Source organism: Poecilia mexicana, unplaced genomic scaffold, assembly GCF_051168715.1.
Source record: "Poecilia mexicana isolate PSO_F unplaced genomic scaffold, ASM5116871v1 scaffold_12, whole genome shotgun sequence".
Classification (NCBI taxonomy): Eukaryota; Metazoa; Chordata; class Actinopteri; order Cyprinodontiformes; family Poeciliidae; genus Poecilia; species Poecilia mexicana.
Window position 1 is genome coordinate 16244477 of NW_028263381.1, and position 26494 is coordinate 16270970.

Sequence of the window (26494 nt, forward strand, 5' to 3'; positions counted from 1 at the left end):
GTATAGGGGGCAGAAGCTGCTGGACTAGCGATAAACACCTACTTGTTTTGTTCTTTTCTTAAGAATAAATACGACGAACGATGAACCTGAATGCGTCTGTCGTGGAGTCAGCCTACTGGATCTGAGACGAGCAAAGAAGGGCAGGTTTACACCAACAATCATACATTTGGCTGATTCATCAGCTTCAAGCGGTCACAAGAGGAGTGCAACAAACTCTTTGTAGATACAGGAGATTTTATTTACTATTTTTGTGTACAAACATAGGCTGCAAATGCCTCTCAAACATGTTTTACCCTCAGAATACAGTAATCCTTTTTACAGTTCTACAAGCAGAACATTGAATAGTTAAACAGAGACAAAAAAGACTCAAAAATAGAAAGTGACATAGTTGGTCAACATGTCTCATCCTGGAGTTTAACATTATGTCCTCAATTTTTCTAAAAAATAACTAGAACATTGCTTAGTAGGCAAAATTTATTGGTGGCATGATTTCTGAAAAGTGGCAGCAGAAGGTTGTGTAAGATCACCTATAATATGGCAATAAATACCAGGGTCCGATGTAATAAATGCACATTTAAAGCAATATGCACCATGTCTTCAGGCAAGCCCACGGAAAAACTTGAGATTTTTTTTTTGGCTGGGACAGACTGTGGTGAGAACATGCAGATACAGCGACAGACGGAGCAAAACAATACAATTAGAGCATTATAAGACTCTCCTCTACCACAAACTGACAGATCGGATTTGCAAAGAGGTTAAAGGTTGTAACCAGCTTGATCCAGAGAGCTGCACAATAAATAACAGGGAAACCAAATTATGTATTCTCTAGTATTATACATATTATACACTCCATGGGGGAAAAAAGGAGTCTTAGTTACTTGAACCTGCACTTTCTATTCGGTTGTCCACATCATATAGCTAAGACAATCACAGTGGGCAGTCTGCTGTTTGAAACAAACACATACGCTGAGCTGACGTGCAGAAACTGAGTGTTCCTGCATGTCAGGAAATATATGCTATTTTTTAACATTTTGTCACATTACAACCAGAAATGGCCATGCATGTTATTGTGATTATACGTGATAAACCAACACAAAGTAGTGCTTAGTTGTCAAACAGAAGGGAAACTGGTTTCAATTGTTTGATACAATAATGCGACTCCTTTAATCTGTTGGTCCTAAATGTGTCTATCAAAGCATATTTTTGGGTTGCAATGACCCAGTCAAAGTCCAAACCTAAATCCAATTGTAAATTTGTGACAAGAGTTGAACATTTCTGTTGACAGACGCTCTCGATCAAAGACGAATGGGCAATAATTTCAGTGCCTTTTGCACTGAAATGTTCTTTACAGACTAAAAGTACAAATGTGCATCACATTTTTCACAATTTTATTTTAAAGCAGGTATTCTCACCTTTCACACTATCTTGTGTTGATGAAGCACATAATCCTAATAAAATACATTTAATTTGAGGTTAAAAAAAATTATAAATGTGAAAAATGCTTCGGCAGTGTGAATATTTTTGCAAGACACCGTGTCTACAGAGCTACTTAGTGGTTCTTGTACCGAGACAAAATCAGAACAAAATGTTTTAAACACAGCAGAAGAAGCAGATTAATTTACTAGAGAAACCACATTATATTAAGACATTTTTCTAACATTAATTTGACATTTTACCATAAATAAACAGATCAAGCAGACCAGACCATCTTATACCAAACTAGAAGGAATCATAAATAAATCAGCATTAAAGGCATTATAAGAGAAAAAACTATGTGTTGCACTTAGAGGATTAACTTTAGCACAAAGTTTCATTCACTTACAGCATTAGAGGTCAGATGAAAGAATGCTCATGTACAGAATGAGCTAAGACCATGCTTGTATTTTAAGGTCCTGTCTTAGCCTATAAGTAGGAGATGAAAGATGTGTGGCTGTCCTCAGCAAAGGCAACAAGAGGATGAATGTTTTTCTTAACCACCAGCTTCTCGGCCGACATGAAGACAAAGTAAATTTTGGTGGTAAACAAAAGCAAGTGTTGAGGCACAAAAGGGTTGGATAAGTACAGGCAGCTGGGACTTTGTATGAAGGAGAAACGTGACTGAACGTTCACATTCTACATGAGGCTATAAGCATGCTACAGTGAGTGAAACGTAATCAGATTGTATTGTGGAAGCAAAACAGCAAGTCAGCAGGAAAAATAAAATAAGGTCAAAACAGTGACTTCAAATTTCCCAAGAAGCCGATTGCTTGCTTTTGTTCTTGTGTAGTTGCTATGTTTCTGTTTATAATCATAGATTAAAAGGAAAAAAAAGTAAACCCTTTAATTAGGCCCTTTTAGCAGAGTCCCCTATAGACACCAGTCGACCACAACAAAAGAACCACATCAGCTCAGATGCATTAGTACCAATTTTTTTATTTTTTTTTTCCAGGAAAAGATTCTGCAGGGAGATTTCCGAGCTCTAACAAATTTGGGTGCAATTTTGATATTTATCTAAGTTAATTCATTAAGTTTTGCCATCGTCAAATGACGTGTTATCGTCAGATTTTGTTTGATTTATTTATGCTTCATACGAGGGCTGAAAAAAAAAGATAAAATATGATGATAAAATCTGAAAGGTCAAAAACCCAATCAATCACAATTTGTAAAACGGTGACCATGCAAGTTTTTGTGGGATCTCAACAGGAAGGAGGACCTATGAGATTCCCACAGTATGAAAACCTTGAGTAAAAAAAAAAAACCTACAATTTTACAGCACTGTGGTGTTTATACAAAAATTAGAAACCAAAATCTGCCTGTTTTAAGTAAAACAGAAAGGCAATCAACTGCTAAAATAATGGAACATATTAATTATTACTGTTATGTGCTATCTGCAACATATTAGTGATTTTGAAGCATTTTATACAAATAATCCCTTCTAATTATTTATATAGAAGGTGATAAATCACCTTCTTGTTTATGCAAACAAAAGAGTTTTTTTTGTTGGCTCAAAGAAACCAACAAAAAAAAAAAAAAGGAGCAAGCAGTGGTATCCAAGTGCTTATTGAGCAGACTGTTGGGCATTTTAGGCATTCTACTTTTTACATAAAGTAAAACAAGTAGCATGAGTGGATATAGGCTGGTAAATTAGTCAGGCTATCTGCTCCACAGCTGCACAGTTAGCTGGTTACCAGACAAACTCTTCATAGCTTTGTCAACTGATCTTTTAAAGGTAAAGGTATTTTTATTTATATAGCACATTTTCAGCAACAAGGCGATACAAAGTGCTTTACATGAATTAAAAGGAAATACAAACAAAATAAACCAAAGGAAAGAAAAAAAAAGAATCAAATGTTAATCTAAAGTATGTAGAGCTCCTGTTCATGGTTGCTAAGTATCCTCTGGTCTAATTCATTTTTGGGTTGGAAGAACAGGAGTCTAAAAAGTAGTCCTACTTTTTTCTTTACTTCTCCTTTTAAAAGGGTAATGGGTTTCACTTTGTTAGCTTGTGTGCAGTGATTGTCAGAGTTGCTCAGAGCTGGAAATATTTCCAGACAACCTAATATCTCTTTCTCTTAAGCCTGATTCAGATTACTCAGCAAGCTTACCAGCAACACTAACACTAAAGACTCTTTAAAGTCAAATAAAACTCATGACTCTTCAGCATTAATGTGCATTTTTCTTTGCAGGTTTGATGCTAAGATATGCATCAAACCTGCATTTGATGCATTTTTAAAATTACAATTTTAACTTTAAAATGAAAATTTAAAGGTAAATTGTAATTTTAAACTTTGATACCAGTAGCCAGCCCATGCATGGTTCTCCGCATTTTAGAAAACTGAAGATTGATGAATATTCCAAATATTATGCCAAGATGAGAACTAGTTCTTTTGGCTTTTGTTATTTAAAATCCCAGTTTTCTTTTCAGAAGATTAACATGGAGTCTGTAAAAGCAGATGGTTTTCTAGACCTTAAAACATCCAAACTACAAGGATCATATCACTTATGACACAAACTATCATGGCTCAGAAAAGGTCTATTAAATCCTCAGGATTAAGGCATTAATAGCAAACATGTATTTAATGTCTAATATTAGCCTGGAATATGGCAATAATGAGTTTGTGGTTTTTACGTTGTGGCCGATTGATGTATACAGAAATCCAACCGTAACCCTCAACATAAGGTTTATCTTTCCTCTGGCTAAAAAGATACGTTTTAGGAGTGCAATAAAATAAAATAAAAACAACTGACGATATCCCAAATCAAGTCTGAATACAAAGTCATCCATAACAAATTCAAAAGAATAATAAAACATGCCTGCATGTTAAATCAGTAACAAAGAACGTTATGAGCTTTGCCATGGCCATTGCCACCGGGAAATTTTTACAATAGCAAAAAAGGGTAACGAGTGGTATTAAAAAAAAAAAAAAAAAAAGTATTTCTCACTGGACATAAACACAGAATTGTCAGGCCACTTAAATTCTTATACAGTAGTTTTAATATTGTATGAGTGCACTTCTGTTGCCACAGATTAAATGGTACAAAAAAAAAATAATAATCTCCTACATGATTTGTATGAGTTTTCTGTATTATGACTGTTGCATAAAGTCTACACTAGACGGGCGACAGACGTCTCTGGAGGTGAGACGAATCCGCCAAGAGACACCCAGCAGTTAAAGACGCTTGTGCCTTTTCCACAGCAGCATACAGGATTTGACTACAACGCTTGCGTTACCTTCATAATAATAATAATAATAATAATGGTATTTAAATAGAGAGCTCACGGGGGATTATTGTTAAAAACAAGGCTGAAATCTTCCTCTTCTACAGCAAAGTCGAGGATAAAACCTACCACTTTCATAAAGAAAAAAAAATACATTTTTCCTCAACAGGATCCCCCCCCAAAAAATAAATAATAGTAACAACTTTAAAACAAAATACAACTTTAAGATTACAAACATGTACATGCCTCATTTTATCCCCAAAACATAACAAAAACAGTTTGGCAAGATGTCCTATGTTACGACGAGACGAATATTTCGACAATTCCTACATTAGAAAATGTATTGCTTCCTGTGCATTTAGGCTGGAGTCTACCTTAAGAAACAAATGAGATCAAATAAAAATATGACCAAATAAATCTGCTTTTTTGGGGGGTTAGGAAAGAAAAAAGATTGGGTAACTAAATTCTTTCTTCTTTTTTTTTCCACAACACATTTCAAGTCATAGCTCTCAACTTGAGTCGTGTTTGTTTTTGTTGTAAGCGCGATCAGGTGTCGGCTTTCATTGCCTTTTAAAAAAAAAATGGTGACTGAAAAAGGCCAAAAAAATAAAAAATAAAAAATGTCTCGTCTATCCTGAAATAATGCAACGAGAACGATGTAAGAGATTGGATGTGTAAAAACATTTGAGATGGCATCATGTGTTTTGCAAGACTTAATGATTGTCCAAAAATAAATGCAAACTTGAGTACAATGCCGCAATGTTTAAAAGTACATGGGAGTCAAGACAGACGTGCTGAATTTTACCACGTCTTCATTTATGAGACGAGAACAAAAGTAAACTGTGACAAAAGCAGATCACCTGGTGAATAACTACAGGTGCCAGGAATCACACTAACTATTGGATAATGATGTGTATAATTATGACCTCAAATCCTCTGAGCTTCAGAGATGAGTGGCGCCATCTTCTGTTGTGAAGAGACAATCCTTCCGAGTCAATTTAAAAACACACTACAGAGGGCTCACTTTGAGCCAGTGTCCATCCCCTTTTTTTTTTTTTTACACCTCTACTAGAATGAGTTCAGAGCAGACAGTCTGAGTAAGCTCTACACCTCAGTGGAGAAGAGGATACTCTGTCGTTTACTGTCCGGGGTGGGGATGGTTTCCAGCTGCAGGAAATACAGCAAAACCTGGACCTGAAACAACAGGAGACAAAAGCTGTGAACTAGAAATAAACATGACACAAACTCTTGAAAAGTATTTTTCCATTACAGTTGTCTTTTTGGCCCCTAAAATTTAATAACTCATTGTTCCATATTTTGGCGTTGCATCCCTGTAGAGAAATGTTGTCCTTATATTCTCTAAAGAATGGCTACACTGTCTGTACGAAGTTTCAAAAGTATTGTTGTTGAAACTCAGCATTTAGCTGCTTATTTCTGACAGAACTTCGATGACAAAATCGCAGAGGGAGTGGACAGAGTGGCGCTGGGTTTAGCTCACTTGTGCCATAACTTCCAAGGACCAGCTGTCCCCCATGCTGATGGGTTGAGTGGGGTTAGAAGGAATCTTGCTGTCCTTCTCTGCCGGCCTGAGCAGAGTGGGCCCAAAGACGGTTGCCAGATTGTGCAGAGACATCTTGTTGACGCTTTCCTTCTCCGCCACCCTGGGGAGAGGACGACAAACAAGTGACGTTGGTGCCAAGGATGTCAAACTGTGATGAATTGTTGCCCACGGTGAATTGTTTGAGTTTACCTCCAAAAGAAACTACTGGAAGGAGAAGTGCAGGAGAGTTTTGAGAACTCAAAAGCTTAAACTGACGCAGAAATCAGTGAACAAAATTAAACACTTGGAGAACTGAGAAGAATTTGTATGATAAGCTCAGCATTTGGAAAAAAAAAAAACTTAAAATGAATGCAAAATAAATGTACTTGATATTATAAATGGTTATGTAAATATGTTTAAAATACACATAAAAAACAAAAAAAAAAATTAGCTGAAACCTAAAGCCAGTCGTGGAGTTGGTTGTCTGAATATCACCCATGTACTAACTATAGTGTTGTGTCTTCCATACCTCTTGAGGTGATCCAAAAGGAAAAGGAAGGTGACTAGGTTGGGTTCTGGCAGTGACAGCAGCAAGTTCAGCATACAGCTCTCTTTGGCAACACTATCAGTGAGGGCTGAGCAGAAGGAAAGGAGGACAAAGCAACAATTCACGTGACTCCTTCACATATTGCATGCAGCTGAATTCTTCAAGAAGCAATGTGTGACAACTACCTTAAAGCAGCTCAATTTTAATAGCAATAATTAAATGAATTGGAAGCAGCGGGCAGCAACTTACTGATGCCACCTGCAAAATTAGGATAGAGCTCATCAGTGAAGAGGGGCTCAGGCAGCTCTCTGAAGTACAGCTTCAGGGTTCCGGCGATGGCATTGACGTCCATCTCGCTCATCATCACAGACACGTCTTTGTTATCTGCAGGAGGAAGACAAGAAATGAGTAAAGACCAGAGGAAAAGCGTGGCAGGAGCTAAGATGTGTGTTGCTAAAATGATGATAAGGAAATGCAAATCCATTGTTTAAGATAGCTTATGCAATGAAAGCTTTAAAGGCTTTGAGTATAGAAAACCAATGGCTCATGTTCACACTGAATACCATTACAGAAGTACACAGTTCATTTAAGCTTAGGACAAAGATTGATGCAGGACTTACTGGTGTCAAAGGCGGTCTTCAGAGCCTGGATATCAGTGGCCACCCCTGATACTCTGTATATTCCCACCTCCTCCATGCCTCTCCTCTCTATCTCTTCTAGGCACTGACGGACAATGTAGGGCACCTTGGAGCGCTCCCGTCTAGACCAGGACAAAAACAAACACTTTGACAATTTACAACAATTTACTTCCAATCACTTTCTTCTTTATTCTTGAACTCTGTTTCATTGGAAGGTGAAGGTTCCTACATATATATATATATTTTTTATTATTTCAAAATTATGCACTTTTACCAGACTTCCAGAGCTCTCTGTCCTATTTCATACCATTTCAATGTATTAATAAAAACTTTGTGATGGATGGATGGAGTAAGGTCAAATAGATGAATGGATAACTTGCCGTACTGAACAGAATGTACCCTTTTTTATTTCCTTGAGAACATTGTAGGTGTAAGAATTAATGAAAACTGATTTTAAAAAGAAAAAAAAAACATCCACTTATTCGGTTATACTAGCTTAATACTGGTGAGAGATTGACATATTGTCCAATACAAGAACAAGAACAATAAAATAAAAATAAGGTGCTGGTTAGGAAACTTTAGCATGATCAGTGTGCAGCCAAATAAAACACAACCCAGTTAGCTAGTAGGTTTTAACAGAAAGAAATTGATAGTGATAGACAAAGCTAGCATTTGTCTCGCACAGAAAAGAAAACAAGCTTGAGGTACACCAACAAGAATATCATAGTATAATACAGATGCAGTCAGTTCTCAACACAACTGACTGCTTTTTATGTATTTACTCCGTTTTTCTAACGTTAACTCACTTGGTCACTGTGGAGATTTTAACTCCAAACACGCCCATGGGTTTCTCTGAGGGCATCCTCTTCAGGCTGAACTCTCTGCTGGTGAACTTCATCGACAGTTTCACTTCAACCTGACAGGAAACAAATTAAATAAATAAAAAAAAATTACAAGTTTAGAAGTGAGAGTCATAGAGATGAGAAATTCATTTATGACAACTTTGCAGAATCTCAAGTAAATGTTGTAAAGACAATAATAATAATATTTAGAGTAAAACGGATTGGATGAAAGTGAAGAATAACTGTCACACTCACCCCGTTCATAGGGATAACTGTTCTTTGCCAGTCTTTGCCTTGAAGAATCTGAGCATCAAGCTGAGAGGAATAATCAAAATAGGCAGCTTTTATTGCAAAATTAATGGTAATTAATTGTTATTTGTAAGACAAAAACATTCAATACCATATCAGTACATGAGGTTGGGGAAAAATAGAAAAAGTCAAAACGTAGTTGATCATTTATTTATTATTAATGAATTTATTTCTGCTAATTTCTACTGGTTTACGCACTCTTGTTGTCTGTGTCTAGATCACTTAGAGAACCCGTGATGCATAAAACTATGACATCAGCTGCAAAGATCCACCCTCTACATGCAGTAGTTGGTGGCTGATATCATTCATTTACTGTATTTCCAAATATAAGATTAACCAAATATGATTTATTCCCAGAGACTAAAATCATAGCCACACAGATCTGATAAGCCATCTGGATCTGGGGCAGTACAAATCGGTGCCACTGAGATGATGCAGAATACGAGCAGAGACACAGAAGACTGAATGTTGATGTTGCCAAAGCCTCTAATGGTTGCGCACAAAGTCGGATCGCATTTCTCATAAATGAATCTTGTGCCGCCGAGTGAATACTTTGAGAAATTTGATTAGAAAGAATTGCATTTAATTTAAAAAGAGAGCAGCTTTTCTGTTGAAATGTTTTAAGGTGTGGGTTTCAATTTTCTCCAGTAAAAAAAAACAAAAACACAACACTGAGGTCCATTGGATTTAGTGGGGCTTGGCCTTTTCTCAACTACAATTTTACATTAGCACCTGTGAACCTATAAACGGGGAAGAAGGCCTATAGAGAGCGGATGGACAGAGAGATAATTAATAGATGGATAAATAACAGATGATAGATGGATAATGAACAAATGATCATGAACAGAAACATGAATGGATCCTGACTAAAAAACAAACAGATGGATATAACTTGTTGCATGACATTGTGCTTTAGCAACCTGCCAGGCTTTCTGTTGTTTTGCTCTGGTTTTCTTTGTTGCAGAAAGAGAAAACTGGGCATTCTCTGCCAGCAAATAACGGTAAATTTAACATGTAGACAACGTGAACCACATATAAATGACAGCAACAAATAAAGATGAATGAGTTTCTGTCAAATAAAAGAGGTATCATTCGTTCCTTATTCAGACTTGTGAAAATCCTGTCAAGCATCTCTGGCAGCAGGTTTACAATGACATCATCCCATTAAAACGGGATCAGGTCTCAGAATTACTGAAAGACGCCACTAGGGGGAGCACTGAGCTTGTGAGCCAAGGAAGCAGACTTTTCTGCAGCGGTTTAACCAAATCAAACAGGATACAGACAGCTCAGATTAAAACTGTTGTTCCATAACTAACGGAAACAAACCTGCTTTGCTCTGGGTGAGCTTTTGATCTTTTACTTATTTTTGCTAGAAGCACAAAAGGAGTAAAGATAAAAGAAAAAGACAAATATTTTTGTCTTTTTCTTTTATCTTTACGTTTGCTAATTTACAGTGGACGAATTTGGGCTGATGTTCTCTTGGCAACGTCATCAATGACACTTTAAATCTGCCATCAATGTCAGGATGCCATCAGCCATCAGGAGTTCTGACAGCTGAACCTGCCAGCACAACAATGGATAAAAGGTCAAAAATGGCAGCTTTTTGTTTGTCTGTCTGTCAAAAAAAAAAAAAAAAAAAATCACCCTCCGAGTAAATCTTTGCTGAACTGACAGACATTAATTACTTGCTACACAGGTTGGATTACCTATTGCAATAACCGACTAATAATCATCTTTCTACATCATGCATAACTGTCAAAATCGATGCGTGCTTCATGCTTTTGCAGCTGAGGAGATGACATAACTCTCAATCAATACTGAGTCATGGTAAGTGTGCAGATCGTAATGGGGGGTGACGTCATGTCATACCAGGATCTGTCCTTTCCCAATGATGCGGTCTGTGCTGTCTCCGTCTTCTTTGTTCAGCTTGGTCCTGTTGTAGCTCTTCTCATAGCAGAGCAACCTCAGGGTCTGAGAGCCCTCCAGCTCGATTTCAAACTCCTTTGGGTAAAAGGAAGGGGAAAAAAGAAAAACAATGTTTGCATGAAAGATGAAACAGTGAGACAAAAATTACAAATATCATCCCTTTACTGCCCACAGCTGAGCGGCATTCCTTGCAATTATGTAAGGTAATGCTCTACATATGGTTTGCACATTGTTCTGAGATCCACACTGTCGGTTCATTTAGCTTTTGGACAGATGTGAGTCATCGCGTGCTGCAGATCCTCATTAGTTCATATTACTTCCACTTTGTTAAGCAGAATTCTCAAAGAGGATCTAATATTTTTCTAAACTCTCTGTTCCCTTAGTCACCAGTGGCACTATGAGTGCACTCTTCTTGGTGCTGCACATAGACGCAGCGCAATCTCTTCAGATTGTCCACACTCTTGCAGTAGGTCCTATTGTATGTGCTGGAATTGCAACCAAATGGCAAAAACTGATATACAAGCTTTTCAGCCACATTTCTTTTTAACGCCTTTGGTAATTGTGGAAATGATTGTGACATCAGTGATTATGATCAAAACTGTAACTTCTCATGTGGGATATTTTTCACGTACTTATTTAGTACGTGAAAAATATCCCACATGAGAAGTGGGATATATCAAATAGATATAGGAATGTTTCATAAATGTTTACCGGGGGAGGGAGGGGCTGCTAATAACTGTGGAGGGTGCAATATCCACCAGCTTGCATGCAATCATAACTATTTGCAGTAGTTAATTTCCTCTATATTTTTGTGGTTTTTGATAGACATCTTTTCACTACTCAGACAGCTAACTGATAAAAAACAACAGATGCTACACATATGAGAAGCAGCATAAAACAAACGGATAAGAAAAAAGTGTTTTAAGTGGGTACTGCTGAGTAAAAGAAAAAAAAAACCAGATGGTTCATTAATGCTGGGCCATTTGCATAAAAATTCTACAGTCATAAAATGAGACTAGTAAAGATTTAGTGTGGGTATTTGTTCTGGATTTTACCTCGTTCCACTTGGGTTCAGTGGTGTATCGGTAGACTCTCGTCTTTGCTTTATTTAAAAAGAAGCCAAATGAGTCCACCTCCAATGTGCAGTAGAGATCTGGCAGAAAGAGGGTGATGGTGAAGAAATTGCATATAAAAAAGGGGGGGAAAAGGGAACTCTGTATACTTAGAGGGAACGTTTGACTGCATTTCTTTCAACCACAAAAAATACAATAAATTAATAGGAGCTTTTTGCACTGCAACATTAAAGCTGTGGTTACTAGAGTTACCTTATGTTATAATTACTGCATAAAGTCTGAAGTTGAGTGACTCACTTAAACTCTGTTTGAGGCCAGAGGCAGAGTGGACGATTACATTCAGAAACCCGTAGAGACCGGAGGATTCATCCTCTGGAAAAACAGCAGAGATATTGGAAAAGGATGTCAGCGGGGGCAGATTAGAAAAGCATGCACGTCTCTGTTTGTTCTGGAGTCGATTCAGGCGGAGGGGGAAGAGCAAAAAGCAATGCCGGCTTGTGGGGAACATTTAATTTAAAGCTGTTTTTGTAATAATTTCATTCCTGATGCACAAATAAACCCCACATTTAGGCGCAAATAGAAGGAGCCTACCTTCTTTATTCAGACTAAGAGGAATGTTGTGGACAGTTTGGAGTTTGAGACAGGAGCTGGTCAACATTTGGAGCTCCATGGACGTCAGTGAGGGAGTTTTAACACCTCGAAGACACAGGAAGTTTATGTAAATGTTGGTGGATATCAAAAACATGTCATATTGGAATGTGAGTGGGGTCTTGTTAGTCATAGGCTGAAAAAGCAGGATTTGCTGTAAGTGTTTAATTAAACATGCATTGCACATTGTGACGTGGGAAGCAGGTATGTTTTCCTTTAATTGGATCAGACAGGACATGCCTGGAAGGACATCTCTTTGACACTCACATTTCTGCTGCTGTTCCCTGATTATCTCTCTCCACTCTGAACGCTCGTAGTCAGAAGAAATCAGGAAGCTGTAACTCTGAAAACGCACACGCACACACACACACAAACAGAGTACATAAGAAAACATAGAGATCTGGGAAAATGTATATAACCTGTTTTTGCTTTTATTTTCCATGCTTAAATTTTTTAGGTCAAACAAATGTTAATATCAGAAAAGGATAACCTTAGTAAAACAGTAAAAAAGCTATGGTTAACTCCAGCCGAGTTACATTTCACTAGTCACACTCAGGTCTGATTACTGCCAAAATATCACAATCACAAAACCACTCAAATAGGAACTGTCTGACAAGATGGAGGTTAAAGATCTCAAAAGCAACAAAGCATCCAAAGGCATAAACCTCCACAAACGGAAAAAAAAAAAACATGCAGAAGGTGGAGAACCTTTTCAGGAGAAGCTTGTAACAACCAGCGGACATCTACAACTCACTCAGGAGGTCACAAAAGGAGCCAGAACAACATCTAAAGCACTAAAGACTTCTCTTGCTACAGTTAAAGTCAGAGTTCATGATTCAACGATGAGAAAAAGGCAGGAGAGAGTTCCCAAGTGAAAACCACTGCTAACAAAAAACACACAGAAAAAGTTTCTGGAAAGTGTGCCGGTTTCTTCTGCTGCAAAACTCCGAGAATTTACAAAAACAAAACAAAACACATACAAAAAACCCCCCATCATACTTCCAGTTAAACATGCCATAATTAAAATAGCCATAATTTAAGGAAACAAAATTTTGGGTTCGTAACAGAATATCTTGAGAGAAAGTATCTGTTCATCACGAAAAGCTCGTGGAGACTTGAGATATGCTGCAAGACAATGATTCAAAGCACACCAGCAATTCCCTCTATGATTGGCTGAAAAAAGTAAAAAAATAAAAATAAAAAAAAAGGTTTTGTAGTTGCCTAGTCAAAGTCTAGACTTAAATCCAGTTGTGTGGTGTGGCATGATTTTAAACAGGCTGTTCAAACCTTCTTGTTTCAAGCCAAGTAAAATGATGAAACAGTTGCTTAAAAACTTATTTTTGTATTTACTCAAGGCAGCTTTGTCTGATGTTGAAACGTATTTGAAGATCTGAAATACGAAAGTGTGACAATGGAAGATCAAGCAATTAGTAGAAGGGAAACTATGAATTTGATCAGGTCGTTGAAACTTGTGACTGACTTATGTTTGGGACCTGAGTGACTCAGGAAGGCAACGGTTAAATAAGAGACAGAAGAAATACAAAGAACATGCCGGGAACGATTTAGAAAAGATAGACGTATGAGAGCACATCATCGTAATGGTCCCATCCTCACCTTTCCGTTCTTGTTGAACAATCTGAGCGGCATGCTGGGAGACGTTAGTAGCAGCAAAGACTCCTGCTCCGACAGTTTCTTCCGGAGTCGGTCGATTACTTTTGAACCCTTGTTGGCTCTCTGAAAATCCAAAGCGAAAAGAATGAAATGCGTCATGGAAATTTGGATTCTCAGAATCATCTGTGTTTAGGAACAAGCCCTCCGACTGACCTTCTCCCTCTGAATCTCACTGCGGAGGTGTGAGATCTTGACCTTAACGGCGTCCAGCTCCTCGTCCGAGACTTGGGGAATGGCGAGGGGCTCGGTGTCTTCGGGGCCTTGGAAGGTCAGCTCAGTCAGGGGGATGTACCACTTGCAGTCGTACTGTTGGTTTTTACTGAAAGAGGAAAGTTAGAATGTCCAGAAATACAAGTAAAGTGGAAACAAAAAAAGCAGGAGACGGATCAATAAAGCAAGAAAATTGATACAGATGACTACCAGGGAAGGGCTTTGGTGGTATTTTGGAGTCCACATTGGACTCTTTGGCCATCTGCAGTGGAAATCAAGATTTGGCTCCAGCTTTATGTGATGCAGATGGGTTTTTTGCAACATCACCTAGAATGTAAGTGCCATTGGATGCGATGCAATTGCTCGCTTAACATATCCTTTATATTTTCTACTGAATATTGTTCTCCAGATCATCGGTTTGTATTGTTTATAGATATTTCAGTCTTAAAACATGTTTAAATTTGAAAAATATTTGTTTGTTTTGGCAGATTAATTTGCTCCTTCTGCTCCGGATGCCTGAGTGTTACCATTTTTCTTGATCACTAACAGAGTGCAGGCATCAGGCTTCGCTCTCATCTTTTTGTAAATATACCAAGCCGTTGCTCTAGACTCATCCTTTCTGCTTCCATTTTACTTTGTACATATTTAAACATTTTTATAATTATGCTGAAATGGTTTCATAGCACCAACTTCCATACGATGGCACATTTAGCTGTGAAAGAATAACCTGCATCGGTCCATTAAAAACCTGAGTCGCTTTCCCAACTCCTGTATCATCTGTGTCAATGTTATGGTGCATAGCTGTGAAGTTTTTTGGTTTTTTTTTCTATCTTTGCAAAGACAAACTGTTTTCTTTACCCTCCAATCTGTTTCTTCAGCTTGGCGCAGAGCAGCAGGTCAGTAAAGAGGAAGACGTGCCGCAGCTTCCTGGTTCCCTCCACCAGCTCCACCATGAAACTGTCCTTCAGCAGCTGGCGGTTCTACAGCAGCGACACACAGCAGCGTTAGTTTGGGTCAGCAAGGGGGGAAAAAAGGATGACATCTTCCACTATTCTGGTAGCATACGAGACTCCATTTTCTAGGGGATGCATTAATAAAAAATAAATAAATAAAAAGTCAGGTACAATGTCTCAACTGTATTTTTTTTTTTTTTCAAATTTTGTGAAAAAACCTCAGTGTTGACCATCACAAAGTCACACATAAGTGAAGTGGAAGGAAACAAAACAGGAAATCAATTTTTCACGAACATAGTACATATATTCAATACCCACAAGTTAATTGAATGTAGAACCCCCTTTCATTGCCATTCCAGCTCAAAGTGCATCTTGGCCACAGCTAACGACTGAATTTATTGCCATTCGTCTTTACACAACAACTAAGTAAAGTTAAATTTGACGGAGAATGTTCTTAAACATCATTCCTTTAGTCTAGCCGTTGATTCTCTGATTGGATTTAGGTTTAAATTGAAACTGGGTCACTTGGTTGCATGTGTGTGGTTCTTCGCCCACACTCTAGGACTTTTGTAGCAACCAACAGGTATTCTTCTTGACTGACCATTATTTAGTTCCAACCATGTTCATTTCAAACAGCTTGTATGTCTCTAATGAGAAGCATCCCAGCATGATACCGTCTTCTCCATGTGTATGTTGTGTTCAGGGTAATGTGAAGTGTTTTCTTCCAAACCTGTCTTTTGCTAAAAAGCTTGACTTTGGTCTTGTCTGAGCGGAGCACCGTCTTCTATATGTTAGCTGTGCTCCCAACGTGGTATTGAGGCGTTTCTCTCTCAACAATAAGTTCATTTTTGACACTGTGCTTTTTGTAGCCTACTCATTTGCACTGAGACTTAGTAATTAAGTATATTCTGAATTCAGTTGGAAGCCCTCTTTAAGACTGTCCAAATAAAAAAAAAACTTTCCAGTTTTTTATTTCCTGCGGGGAAAAAAAAAGTTCTTTTTTCACATCACAATTTTGTGGTACTTCATTTTGCTCTATCTGAGGTTAGGGGTTGGAATGTGACATAATATGAAGAAGTTGGAGGAAATACTTAAGCGAGACCCTGAATACTCTCTCTCTAATTAAACCAGCAAGAACAGAGAAACAAACAGAGAGACATGAGGAAATGACTGCTTCAGGAAGGACTCAGCTATACAATAAAGCCTGTAAGATGGAAATAAAATCTGCAAGACTGAGTACTGGTTGTGTTCAGTTCAGTTTATGAAAAGAATCTGAGTCGTCTATGTTTACGCTGCAGAGAAATCATGAGAAGTTTCTCACAAAAAGGAAGAGCAATATCTGGGGGTCAGGACTCATCGCTGATGTCAGACTATATAATGAGATGTGTAATAAGGCCATTAACCAAAAGGGGGCAGTAAAGTCATTTTCTAAGGATTTCTTTATAAAGACAAGGAGAGTAGGCAAATGCAAAACCACAGTTTGGTTGTAAATGGCTCAATTTTATTCGCTCTTAACCTCAGTTTTACTTGTGGGATGGGGAGTGAAAACAGTTATTGAAGTCTGCTTGTTCTCGACTTTATATCTTGTGAAAATTTAGCAGTTTTCTCACTTGAATCTGAGGGTTTGTCTTGGTGACAGATGTTTACTTTTGTGCTGTTGCAAAAAATATGATAGTAAACCAAAAAAGAGCTTGATAATAAACACACTAAGCAGATTTCTTCGTTAGGAAATAGGACAGGAGCCATGGCGGCTGATTGTCTGCAAATGAAGGGAACTTTAGGGGCTTTTTGGTTTGAAGAAAAGCACAAAACATGTAATCAGAAATTTGGATGCAAATTTGAACAGCTAAAGTTTTATTACTGTGCAACCTGTTCCTGCTCACTTCAAACCCATAGTAAACAATCCTTCCCTGCAGCAAAGCCACGAAGCATGACATCATGTTTGCTCAGGGCCAACTACATCCCTGTCATCGTGTTTGTGACCTCCCGTCTCTTTTTTTTACTTTGTTTTTTTTTCCCCTCCTCCCATCTCCAGCGTGTCAGTCACTGACAGAGAAAACTGGAGTAGAGCTGAGGCTAATGACAGAAGAAGAACATTTACGTGCTCGCAATAAAATTTTTAAAGAAAGATTGCGCATCTGAGGGTTTGTTCTGTTGTGAGTCAGAGCTGAAAAGCTTGTGAATGATGTAAGGAGGGGGCTGAGGAAGGATGACTAAGATGCAGGAAAAGAGGAGAAATGACGGAGAGAACCCGTGTAACGATGTCTGAGAGGGAATAGGGAGGAGAAAGAGGCCGCAGAGGAGATCCCCGAGGAGCAAATATCACATAGATGCTTCTTACTCTACGTAGATACCAAGCCGTGTGTCACTGCAGCAACATATTCCCACCTCTACTGCACTTAACGCCTTCCTGATCATCAAAATACAGAATCTAATTCCACATATTGAACGTAAAGCAGCCATAACCTGTGATGAATAACTTCGAGATTACTTGCTTTCATACTGCGTGTCTAGCTGGAACCCGCGTTCGTATCACCACCAGATTCTCAGCAGACATTTGTACCTCACTAAGCTTTTTCACAAGAAGTATTTTACTGTGTATGGTATCCACAAATATCCTGCAATACAAATTTCCCACATAACCTACATAACCCTTGAAACCATTTGGCATCCCCGGCAGACAATTTACCATTTATTTCTGACAGATTATCCTTTACTGATTTTAAAAGTAATTCAAATTTAATTTTAAAAGAATGTTTAAAACACAAAATACTAAAGTTCTCTACAAATTTATGACAAACACTATAACAGTGGGCCGGCTCTGAATGTGCAATCTGTGAAAACATACGGAAAAGAAGGAGAGTTAAAGAATGAAAAAAAGGAGGAAAAAGTGAAGGAAAAGAAGGATGGATATAAACAAGGAGGAAAAGAAGAAATACAATAATTAAAGACACAAGGAAGGAAAGAGTGAAATAAAAAAACAGTTAGTGCACTTAAAAGAAAGGACAGAAGTTAGATATTGGACATTATTTTCTTCCACTTCACAGCTACATGTAACGTTGTGTTTATCTTTTACATAAAACTCCAATCAAATAGACTAAAAACTGTTGTTCTGACCTGGAAAAATCCAAAAATTTCAAATTGTATGAATAACTTTAGAAGGTGCTGTTGCTGTATTCCTCCAGTGCAGAGAACAGGAAGCCATAGTATTTAACAGGCAGGGAGAGACATGCATCTTTACCCATATATTCCAGCAGCTGACCGTTGCATTAAAAAAAAAAAAAAAACACTCCTGCACAGATTAAATATTGACCAACTCTTGGAGGAGCCTCACCAAGAGCATAACGCACAAGTAATGGGATGGTTTATTTTTAGAGCATAAGCTCTAAAGGGCACCTCTGCACTCGTGTGAATGTGTGTGGATTTTTTTGTGCGTGAACTTGTGTGTGTGCGTGTGTGTGCGGACTGGGGGACATTTTTCTGGGTGGAGGAAAAAAGTGGAATTGTGTAAATGACTGTGTGCATTTCTAGTGCAGCATTTTCATTTTCATCCGAAAGGCAAACAAAGCAGAGCGAGGACATGAGTGCCGTCATTTGCATTTTAATTAAGCGCTTCCTGTTTGCCGCCACCCCCACTCATCATGGCGTGGGGCCGGGGCCTCTGGGGGCCCACCTGTACTCATCGGTTTCATCATACCTTCACTGACCAAACTGGAAGTGACTCAGTGTCTATGCACGGACGGGAACGATTACCCTTCAGTGCTCCTCCAATTGTTTAGCTTCGAGCCAAAAACACTCTGTGGTTTCTACCATGTTGGCTAACTTCCTTATCATTGACAAATCAAATAAGCTCGACATAAAACCGAGGGGGGAAAAAAAAATTCCAGACTCTAAACATGCAACTTAAACCCTAAGGCAAAGAGAAAGGGATATTGAGTATTTATTTAAAAAAGAAAATGTGTGTAGAATTTGAAATGCAGTTTTTACATGAAAATCAGCAGCTTCTATGTGGCAACAGAAACAAACAAAAAAAAAACCTCAACAACTCCAGCCTATTGTTTACTTTATCTTTTGTGAGGTTTAATATAATGAACCCCATTGATTTCAGAGAGCTCTTTTCATGTATCCATGATAAATATTTGATGGCTGCTGTTGGGGCCTGAACTGACTGAGATGGAAACTGAGGCCTGCAGGGATAATAAAGGAAATGTGTGTGTGTGTGTGTGTGTTTGCCAGTGAGTATGTTCCTCCAACATATGGAACAGGGAGTAGGGAAGTGTGTGTGAATGGAAAGGGTGCAGTAATGACCCCCCTGTGAGCGGGGGGGAGGAGCCCCGGCCGGCGTCTCGCCTCCTCCCATATACCATTAATAAATAATTAACCAGAAATCTGCCAGTCAGTGTGGACTGGTGGCACATTACAAGGCACTGTGTATGGCAAAGGCTATCAATCAAGGGGCATCCATTCATGTGCGTCAACTCATCTCCAGGGATGGGAGAAACCGGTGGGGGAGCGGGTGGTTGAGCGAGTCTGTGTGCGCTGGTTCGAAAGACGGGTGGAGGGGGTGGAGGGGGGAGTGATAGATACAGAGCAAACAGACAGAATCAGTCTCATGGAGGCAACCCCTGCTATGACCATATAAGGACACGGGCTCTGCTTTAGGCTGCAGATTGGTGGCTCCCGTGCACTCATCTGGTGGTGACTTCAAAGTCATCTGGAGGTTGAGTTTGTGATGTCATCATTCCCAAGATGGGCAGGTGCGAGTTTAGCTGACGTAGGTTAAAAAAGATGGAGGCTTATTTTAGGGGGAAACGTGGGATGTGGAAGAAAATATTAAGGGATATTTCAACCACAGGAGAGCGGGAAACAAAAAAAAAGATGGAAAGCTTATCCAAAAAGAAAAAAAACTGCATTAATGTTCATTTGTCATGATCATCAGTCAGACATCTGATGATCATACAAATAACAGACATCCCTACATATTAAACGGTGCTTTGCAAAAATATTACCATTGTAACGATATTTATGTTTTTTTTATCCCTTCAGTTTTTAACCTAAGGTAAAGGAAAACAATACGGAGTTTTCAAAATTGTTTGCAAATAAATATCTGAGAGGGGCTGATTTGTATTTGTACTTGGGTCCATCCACTTAATGCTTTGATGAACATTATTTTGGGGTACGTCTTGCCCAGCTTTTTTCCATCTTGAGAACATAATGGTTGTCCATGCTTCTTTGAAAAATGGCAACAGTTCAGTCAGGTTCGGCGGAGAGCGCTAGTGAAGATCTATTTTTAAAATCTTAAAATCAGATTCTCAGCCGGGTTTATGTCTACAGACGTTGGCTTGGCCATTCTAAAACATAAACATACTCGGATATAACTCTTCCACTGTAGTTCTGGGTGTATGTTTGGTGTTTTTGTCCTGCTGGAGGGCAAACCTACACCTCTCGAGTCCTTTGCAACTTCCTACAGGTTTTCCTCCAGGATCAGGCGGTATTTAACTCCTTTTATAATTATATGCAACTTTGTGTTGCAAAAATGTTGTCTGAAATACATTAAAGTTTGTGGTTGTAACTTGACAAAATGTGAAAAAAGGTATGATTAATTTTGTGAGGCTCTGGAAAGGTAAAGGAGAATAGCAAAGATTAAAAAAAAAAAAATCATTAAAGGAAAGGGAACAAACACTGTAAATATTATTTAGATGTATAAAGAGTACCCGGTGAAATGCAACAAATAATTGAGCCGATTGATAAAACAGCAAATACAAATCCAGAAAGAAGGCAAAATGTAATCAATTTGGAGATTTCATATAATAGAGGAAAATGCATGAAAAGGTTTAGAGAAGGCAGAGAAATCTGTACGTCCTGGGTTTCTGTGATCATCATGACTGCAGGCGGTACCAGAATGAAAACAGACACAATCCTGCAGTGTTAGTCCCTCGACAGGCCAGAAAACATTTCTGAAATCCTCCCTCAGTGATTCATGCCCACAAACAGAAGTTCTAGTTAAAACTTTGCAGCACAAGGGAAAACAACTGTTTTGAATGAGTCATTTACACCGAGGGCGAGCAGACAACATGAAAGCGGTGCAATCTTGGATCAAAGAAACCATTAATCTTAAACAATATGCTCAAATGATGAAGGAAGACATTCGATGTGAACAGAATGACTCTCAAATCACAGAGGTTGAGCAAGAAACTGCCTTTCCCGAGCCCCTATAAACTATTTGGAGGATTTGGAGCAGCAAAGATGGCAGGGGAGCTTCAGTTTTATAGTCAGGTTCCTGTTTTGTGCTTCAACTTCGCCAGAACATGAGACAAAGGATCCCTGGGCAGGACAGTCGGCTCCCTATTGCCTTCCAAGCTCGTTTCTTTGGATAAAAACAGCAGTACTAGTTTACTGCTTTGCATTCTGAACACTCACCTCTCCCTTCTTCCCAGCTAGAGACTGGCGCCTTGACGTCGTCTCCTCGTTGATGCTGGACAAAAAGTTCTGGGAGATCCGCAGGGCGTCCTGCAGGAGTGGGTGGTCCGGGTGGCTGGTGGGTGTGTGTTTGAGCAAGTCCTTTGAGCAAAAATAATGTATCAAAAAAACAAAAAAAAAATATTTCAATTTGAATTCTCAGTGTCTAACATATAGACAGCTGTGACTTCAATAAAGTATGTTTCCAGTCATTTTGCTTACATGTAACACCAAAGTGCTGCGCGTCACCCGGTCCACAGGTTTATACAGTAAAGCTAGAAGTAAAATTAGACACAAATAAAGTGAAAATTTTATTCTGCATGGATTATATAACAAGACAGATTTATAATTTAAAGTAACTTTAATATGACTGACCCTCCAGGGAGTTCTTGGCTGTATCCTTACAGTCTTTAGGGCTCCTCACCTTCAGGTTCTGTTTGGATAAAAAAAAAAAAAAACTAATCTCAAATTAAGTTGGCACAAACAACACTGAGTAGATTAACAACACAGAAATATGGTAAGGTTATATTACATGAACTTCATTCACTTCCAGATTAATTATTCAACCATCAGCAGATTTTTTTTTACTCCACTATCATTCTAAGATGGCTCAGAGTTATGCATCATCACTAAGACCATTAATAAGTCTTCCATGATAAATTTCATGTAGGGCATGTAGATGCCCGCCTAAATTCTGACTGGCAGGTCCTCATGAAACATAGATGAAGAATTATGTACTAGAAAGATCCTTATGGGTTGGGGAAAAAGGGAGAAGAAATAAATCAAAGGTAGGTCTCAGCAGTCAGAGTTACACATTCTTCCAATTATGTTTGCTTTTGAGCAGCTCATGAGTAGCACTGTGGTCAAAAAGAAAAAGAAAAAGAAAAAAAGAAAAAGAAACTACGTTGGCCATTTGTCCCTGTTTGTGTCATGTGAATCACTATGCATGCTGCTCAGACAGAACTGTGCAAAGAGCAGCTGAAACAGTCAAACTTTATAACAATAAAGTGAAGCCCTCAGTTTATGAATCAAGAGAAGTCTTCTATTAGTTTTGTCAGAACTTGATTAAGTGGAACAGCACGGAAATGTTTTCTAAACAGGGAACAACGGAGCATCTCGTCTCATTCAGTTTGCACAAGGACGCCGTTATCACTTTGCGAAATCCACGTTAAATGGCTGCTTTGACGTAGAAAAACTGGCCTTGCAGTTCTAACAACATAAATGCATCACACAGGACTTCCACGTTTGTTTGCTTTCCAGTTCAAAGCTCTGTTGAGGCCCAGTCATTTATGTCCAATGGGAGCAATGACTGTCACGTGTGCGGCTTTGTTTACAAATTACAGTCTGTTTGCAAAAAAAAGCACAATGTGAACGCAAACCGCACTTTTGGTCCAGACCAAACAAGCGGGCCAAAGGATTTTCTTGATGCTCCAAGAGGGAAAAGAATACCAAATCGGTTACATCTTGGATGACCACTTAACTAAGCACTACCTGCCTACTTCATGTGGTCAGTCTCACCTCAGAGATTTCAGCAAACTGCGAGTTGGCTTGGCAGCACTTCTCCGCTGTCTCGACAGCAAGCTCATAGTTGTCCAGGAATGCCCGATACACTCCGAGCTGGCTGGCCTGAGAAGAAGAGGAAAAGTTAGCATTTTAAAATAAAAACGGAAAGAAAAACATTTTTTAGTAAATTTTTAAAATATACTTTTTTAAAAGAGCCAAACTGAAATAGCAACATACATATTGAAAGTAATTTCTTGCCAAGCAGAATCTGAAAGACCGTGCAATGCATAATCGAACAAAACAACCAGCAAAGAAGACAGACGGATCAAAAACAACCCCATTTTTACTACGGTGGTCCTTGACGCTTGCTGCTATAGCAACTAGTGAGACCTGTTCTGTGTCGAGTGGAATAATTAATGACTGCAGTAACAGAGGCTATGATAGCACATTTAGGAAGCTTGATGACGAAATTAAATTCCAGCAAACGCTGTCTGCCAGAGCTGAGATTCATCTCAGCGGAGAACAAAAGGACGATCAATTCTTGGGAACAAAAGCTGAGAGAGGAGAGCGTACAGTGGAGCAGAGGTGGGCCCTGTGTGAGCTGTCAAGATCGACCCCCCGTGCGCACACCCCCACCTTTAAAATGCTTATCACACATGTAAGCACTTCCCATCTGAACATGCTGAACAGGAAATTTTACTTGTAAACCTGATCTCAGGGGGCAGCATTTCAAATTGCCTTTCATGCACATTTCAGGGATAAATATTAAAGATGAATTTATCTTCATTTTGTCCAATGATTAGGAATAAGAGCTTAGATAATTAGAAAGACTGCAACATGAAGAGTGTTTCACAACCTTTTGTCAAAAAATCAATTGAAAAGTAAGTTTATCTAAAAATAGCGATTCAAAACTGAGATTAGTGTTTTAGCATTTTAATGTATGGAACTAGAGTTTTTGCTCTTCGAGCATTTAGAAGTTAAAAAAAAAAATGCAATGAATTACTGAAAATAAATTCAAAGTTGTGCACCAAATTCTTGTTTTTTGAATATCCTACAACTTTTAAACTCTGGGGGAAAAAAAGAACACAGCAGAAAAATTTATTTCAATTTTATATCTGCAATGAGTTCACACACTCTTTCACTGCAACTGTACAACTTTCAAGCTATACGCCACAAAACTGAAAGCTGTATATTATGTCCAAGTTAAAACAGATTTAAAACGCTGTTTAGCAAAAATGCTGTTGCGCCGTAAAGCAGCAAGAAGCAGGAAGGTGCTGCTTTCATAATCTTTCCCCAGGCAACACAATCTGCACTACTGCAGGGGCAATTCAGAGCGTGACAGTTTCACTGCAGAGGGAGCGGGCCGCCCAAATATCCCACAACCGCATCCCCATACGACAGCGTGAAGGCTTATGGATTGTAGCCATAGAGTCGGGGCAGAAAATGGTTTTGAGAGATGGAAGAAACACGCTTAGGTGTTTGGATTTCTCAGCTTGGGATTTGCAATTCGTTAGAGCGGCTGTGTAATTTACTGCAGAAAACAACATTAGGAAAACAGCCGAGTGACATTACATGAAAATGGCTGAATTTAGCCTTGGCTTGTAAGTTGCTCAAATGTCTTGTAAACATTTTTTCTGATGAGAGAAAGCACCGTTTCATCTAGACAGGAACAGATATGTTTCAATTACGGCTACAGCTAAATGTAGCAAGATACAAGCTAACGCTTCTGGCTCTATTGAGGCTATAACACCTTCATCTTGCTTATTATTAAAGGGGGCATAATCAAATCTACTAGCAAGCTGCCCTTCCTTGCTAGCATGTAGCATGTCAAGTAGTTGTAGCTGTAAGTGAAATAACACTGTTCCCATTAAAAAGTACACAAAATTTAAAACAATAGTGGTTAAATGCAGTGGTGAGGAACTTCCTATTAATAGAGGATAATGTCTTCTCCCTCGGATCTGATGGAAAACTGGTTTTCAATCCTACTGGAAATGGGAAATACAGGAGAGCATGTCATTTTAGTAACATGGATGGAAAAATAACCCCAAACTTTTACGAGCAGAGAACCGCAGAGTGGTAACTAAGGAAGTCACTGGATGGCTCTGGGTCAGTTTGCACCTTTGAAATTTAAACCCCCTGTTTCATCCCAGCCTGTGTCAAATTTGTTGATTTGTTCCGTTTATTCCCACTAAACAAAATATTTCATACCCAGCTACTTCAAGTTTTCTATTTCCCTTGTAGTTAGGTGTTATCATGATTTAGGCAGATAAATTATAAGTCCTGTATAATTTAATTTACTGGAAATCAACTAAAAAGTCTTCTACTCGTAGAGAGCTCATTTATTTTGACTGTTGAAATATTACGGCTAATGCCTCCTGTTCCAAATTTTATGAGCTGAATTTGGGGGGGAAAAATTACCCTCAGCATCGCATTACGGATGAGTCTGTTTCTTAAGGCACAAAACAACCAAGAATACAAAGATATCGATTAGCAAGGGAGTAAAATGACTAACAATTGTGTTTTTTTTTTTTTTTACCAGAAGTGGCCATAATAGTGGAGATTGGTGAAGTCTATGAAGCAGCTGAGACACTTACTGTAAGTTTGATCCAGAGATCAAGAGGCATTTTAAAGTTGATGACGAGACTTGTCCAAGAGATATCAGGGATTTAGTCAAGCTAACAACCAACAGCAAACTTGACACTGAAAGCTCGTCACAGCCACAGTTTTAAACAGAAAAGCTTCATCTTCTTTTACTCATCTTTAATAAAACAAATTCAACACTAGTTTAACAGATTCCCATCTCCGAGGCTTGTGTTTCGGAGGATCAGGATCACAACTGTGAATTTGCCCTATTTTCAGCCTTCAAACGATTCTCCCTGACACTTCAGTCTCGTAGCCTGTCAGCGACGCTCTGCCTTTCCCTCTTTTCATCCTCTCTCTCATCTTCCTCGTTCTGATGTCTCATGACTCCTAAGCTTTTGCAGATTTAAGAGTCATGGTGAGACAGCTCTATCAGAGTTCCAGCAGCCTGAAAATCTACTTGGCTTGTCGGCTCCCATCCGTTCACGGACGTCCCCACCCCCACGAGGACGCGCGCATCACCTCCTTTGCTCCCTTTAATTTTCATTTTTGGTCTATTATTTTGGTTTTACGGAAAACGGAATAAGATAGAAACAGTTTGACTGTGTAAAGCATGTCAGAAAAGTTGACATTGTTCATTGTTCAATAACAATAATATTATAACTGTGATATCCATTACTTTATGACTGTAATTCTTGCTCTTTTTGAACTTAAAAGAGCTTATATCATGCTATTCATGTATCTTTTTACACTATCTATAGGCTGCTCAAATCATAAACTATGGACCAACAGAAAGCTGATGTTGGTTTCCAATTTGCCAGTGTGGTAAAGGACAAATGCATTGTGTTATTTTGACATCTGAACCAACTTTATTTTTCTTTTTTCTCCTTTTTTCA

The 26494-nt window shown here is 38.6% G+C and overlaps 1 protein-coding gene across 1 annotated transcript in view; it reads right to left on the bottom strand.

Annotated features, from left to right (window-relative positions):
- Positions 1-216: 216 nt before the first annotated feature.
- bcr (BCR activator of RhoGEF and GTPase) overlaps positions 217-26494 on the bottom strand; it is an 83910-nt gene continuing 57632 nt past the window's right edge. Inside the window, exons 5-23 of the mRNA XM_088011018.1 lie at positions 23034-23141; positions 21891-21948; positions 21738-21790; positions 21477-21617; positions 14962-15083; positions 14047-14212; positions 13837-13956; positions 12490-12565; positions 12166-12270; positions 11872-11946; positions 11557-11654; positions 10445-10576; positions 8522-8581; positions 8231-8340; positions 7407-7546; positions 7036-7170; positions 6769-6874; positions 6198-6360; positions 217-5893 (exon numbers count right to left, since the gene is read on the bottom strand). Coding sequence (XP_087867144.1) covers positions 5804-5893; positions 6198-6360; positions 6769-6874; positions 7036-7170; positions 7407-7546; positions 8231-8340; positions 8522-8581; positions 10445-10576; positions 11557-11654; positions 11872-11946; positions 12166-12270; positions 12490-12565; positions 13837-13956; positions 14047-14212; positions 14962-15083; positions 21477-21617; positions 21738-21790; positions 21891-21948; positions 23034-23141 — 2058 coding nt within the window. The 3' untranslated portion in view covers positions 217-5803. The remainder of the gene's footprint in view (positions 5894-6197; positions 6361-6768; positions 6875-7035; positions 7171-7406; positions 7547-8230; positions 8341-8521; positions 8582-10444; positions 10577-11556; positions 11655-11871; positions 11947-12165; positions 12271-12489; positions 12566-13836; positions 13957-14046; positions 14213-14961; positions 15084-21476; positions 21618-21737; positions 21791-21890; positions 21949-23033; positions 23142-26494) is intronic.